Here is a 3,192-nt window from a genome sequence, read left to right on the forward strand (position 1 = left end):
TTTAGAGCAAAGATCAGTGGAGTTTTAAGAAGAACTGGGGCACAGAGGCTGAGGACTCAGAGGAGAACTAGGTGGCCAATTGATTGCCAGCTTCTCACATATCCTGGATTAGGGTTAGCCTGGCCTTCTTGGAGCTTACAGGGCACACATGCCTACACCCAGGTCAAATGTGCTAACTGCCATGAGAGCTGGAATAGTCTAGATGCTCAACGAGAGGTGATGTGTCTGAAACCTGCAACAGTAAGTAGGTGTCAAAGGCTGGGTATTTCCCCTTCTCTGTAACAGAACTCACGCTGTATTCTTGATGTTTTAACGTTTGAGATAAAGTCTCCCTGTGTTGTTTCAGTGGCCTGAGTACACTATGTGCACCAGTCTAACCTGGATCTCACAAAGATCCACCAGCCCCTAACTCGTAAGTTCTGGAATCAAAGGTGTGCACAAAAATATGCAGCTGCCAATCTGAACTCTAATGAGGCTCCTGGAGGGAAGTGACGTGTTCTGCTTGTTGTTTCTTGAGAAGGGACTCACGTGAGCCCAGGCTAGGCTAAACTCAACATGTAGCTCAGGATCTAGGAAATGAGGATGGGAAAGGTCATAGTTACCCCAACACTGTTCAGGGTGGGTGACACTCCCCTGGAATAACCTGCATTTTCATACTTTTGAATAAAAGAGTGATCAGGCTATGGTAATGTGCACCATATGTTCTACTTATTTTATTTTATTGGTTTGTTTTGAGAAAGCTCTATATATTACCCTGGCTGTCTTGAAAGTCACTGTGTAGACTAGGATGGTCTACATCACAGAATACTAGAGCCTAAAATCACACAGATCCACCCGCCTCTGACTTCAACGTGCTTGTATGGATGATGTGCACCACTACACCCAGCTACTGAACTTCGTATAGGAACAATAAAATCAGTGATCCAGAGTTCTAAGTCTATAAAGCAAGCATTTGGGATTCTCCAAGGAAGGATTTGTATCTGCAGGGAGCTTGCAGCCCTCTAGGCCATCACTGGTGCAAAGAATTTGTTCGAACTGCTACTTTCTGGGATAATCTTGGTCTTGAACAGGACCTTCCTTAGAGGTGTGGGTTAGGCATCACTCGCTCCTCCATCCTCCTTTCACACCAACTCACCATTGCCCCTGACCTTGCCATCTGGCTATGGTCCCTGGAACTCGAACAGCTCCAGGAACAGCAAGACCTGCCCCACACATTCTCATCCCTGGGAAGGACAACTCTGTCAGCAAGGCCACAGCTTAGTCAGCACCTGGGTGCCAATACAGCAGGGGAGGGGCTGTGGGGAGAATGAGGGTTTTTAAGTCTCCCTGAGGAGCCTCCACAGCTCCAAGCTCACTGCCTGCAGCTCCTGGACACCTGTTACCATGTGGTTCCTGATCCTGTTCCTAGCCCTGTCCCTAGGAGGGATTGGTGAGATGAGGGAAGGGGGAGGGGTCACAGCCCTGACTCTCCTGCTGCCTTTGGCCCTGGCTATCCCTTTCCCTTCTCCCCTTACCCCAGCTACATCATGAGCACCACCTGCTCCTCCTTCTCTGGCCCTGTACACTGCCAGTTCCCTCACAGTCCTTGCTCCCTGGACAGTCCCCTGTTCCCTCCCACTTTCCAGAACTTTCTCCTCTTCCTTAGATGCCTCACCATCTCTGGCCTTCTCCAGTCTTTCTAAGGAACCCGACCTCTTACCAAACTTAGAACCTCGGATGTCCTTCGAGTTCATTGCTTTTCCTAGAGCCTCATAGCCCAACCCCTGAGTCAGGACTTGCCTAAATCCCACACTAGTGCCTTAGGCTGTACATCAGCTGCCATCCTTCAGCTGTGTTCTCCACATCCCAACAACTGCTCCCCCATCTTCTCAAATTGCTCAGTTTCTACCAAAACTTTCATGTCACAAATTGGGTTGTAACTTTAGATGGGTTCCCCCTCCCTTTCTGGTGTGGAGAGAATGCACCTGTCACTTCTCGCTGGCTTTTAGGTTTGGTCTGGTTTTTGGAAGAGGAGTCAGGTGGCAGACCACAGATGTGGAGAAAACATATCTTCATCAATCACTCACAACCTTGGCAGGGTCTCTCACTGAATGGAGAGTTCCTGTTAGACTATGATGACTGTGCAGCAAGCCTCAGGGAAATCTTCCTGGTCCACCTCCACAGCTCTGGGGTTACAGGCACACAGTCACGCCTGACCTTTCCCCTGGGATCTGGAAGGATCAGTTCAGGTCCTAATGCTTGCATGGCCAATCCTGTAGCAACCAAGCCATCTCCTGCCCAGCTCTTGGGAATAAGTTCTGAGTTAGTGTCTCATGATGTAGCCCAGGCTTCTCTTTAGTTCATGGCAATCCCTCTGCCTCACCCTGCTGTGTACTGGGGTTACAGAGAAGAATTGCTATGCATGATTTGCTAAACTTTCCTGTTTCCAATGCTGTGCCTTGGCTGTGCTTCCCCTCAGGCATCACACCCTGTGCGACGGCTCTTGTCCCCTCTTCCTGGAGCCCCACTGCACAGCTCTAGTTCCCACTCCGTGCAGGACACCCAAAAGACCCCAGTGCCTAACCCTAGGACCTCACATCAGCTGTGTCCTCCTCTCTGCCTCAGAGTGGTCTGCCTGGCTCTAACTATGTTTCCACTTCTGTTCTTGGGCTGCCTCCAAAAGAACCCTGAGCCTCTCCAATACCCAGATCATTTGTCCACCTCCACAGGAAGCAGAGCCTTTCACTCAGAGACCCCCAGAATTTTCTTCTCTCACTGCTTGTCCCATGTCAAACTCCTTTCTTAAGGAGCCTCACCCCTCTTAGATGTCATCTCCACCACAGACTCTAACAGGTGTCTATGCCCTAGCTTTGACACTGCCCATTTGCTGTGGAAACCCTCATTCCCTTCATCCCAGCTGCCACTTCACAGCCCAATCCAAGAAACCCCAAATCAACGCCAAGCTCCCTTTCCTGGATTCATTTTTACACTCAAATCTAGTATCTGAGACCTCACACTTTTCAGAATTCCCAAAACCCAGCCAAGGCCGTAACTTCTTCTCAAGCCTTGGAGATTCTAAATTACAAATTAGAGAATTCACATTAGGCTAAAAATGAACTGGAATTCTCTCTTTCTGTCTGTCTCTCTGTCTCTGCCTCTCTCTGCCTCTCTCTGCCTCTCTCTCTCTCTCTCTCTCTCTCTCTCTCTCTCTCT

General features: G+C 49.4%; 1 protein-coding gene across 3 annotated transcripts in view; it reads left to right on the forward strand.

The window, feature by feature from the left end:
- The first annotated feature begins 1,344 nt into the window (after window positions 1-1,344).
- Window positions 1,345-3,192, forward strand: part of LOC110315693 (kallikrein 1-related peptidase b22-like) — a 4,385-nt gene continuing 2,537 nt past the window's right edge. For all 3 annotated transcript variants that reach the window (XM_021189691.2, XM_021189689.2, XM_021189690.2), the window contains exon 1: window positions 1,345-1,429. In XM_021189691.2, coding sequence (XP_021045350.1) covers window positions 1,384-1,429 — 46 coding nt within the window. In that variant the 5' untranslated portion in view covers window positions 1,345-1,383. The remainder of the gene's footprint in view (window positions 1,430-3,192) is intronic.

The sequence above is a fragment of the Mus pahari genome, unplaced genomic scaffold (assembly GCF_900095145.1).
Source record: "Mus pahari unplaced genomic scaffold, PAHARI_EIJ_v1.1 scaffold_11976_1, whole genome shotgun sequence".
NCBI classification, from domain to species: Eukaryota; Metazoa; Chordata; class Mammalia; order Rodentia; family Muridae; genus Mus; species Mus pahari.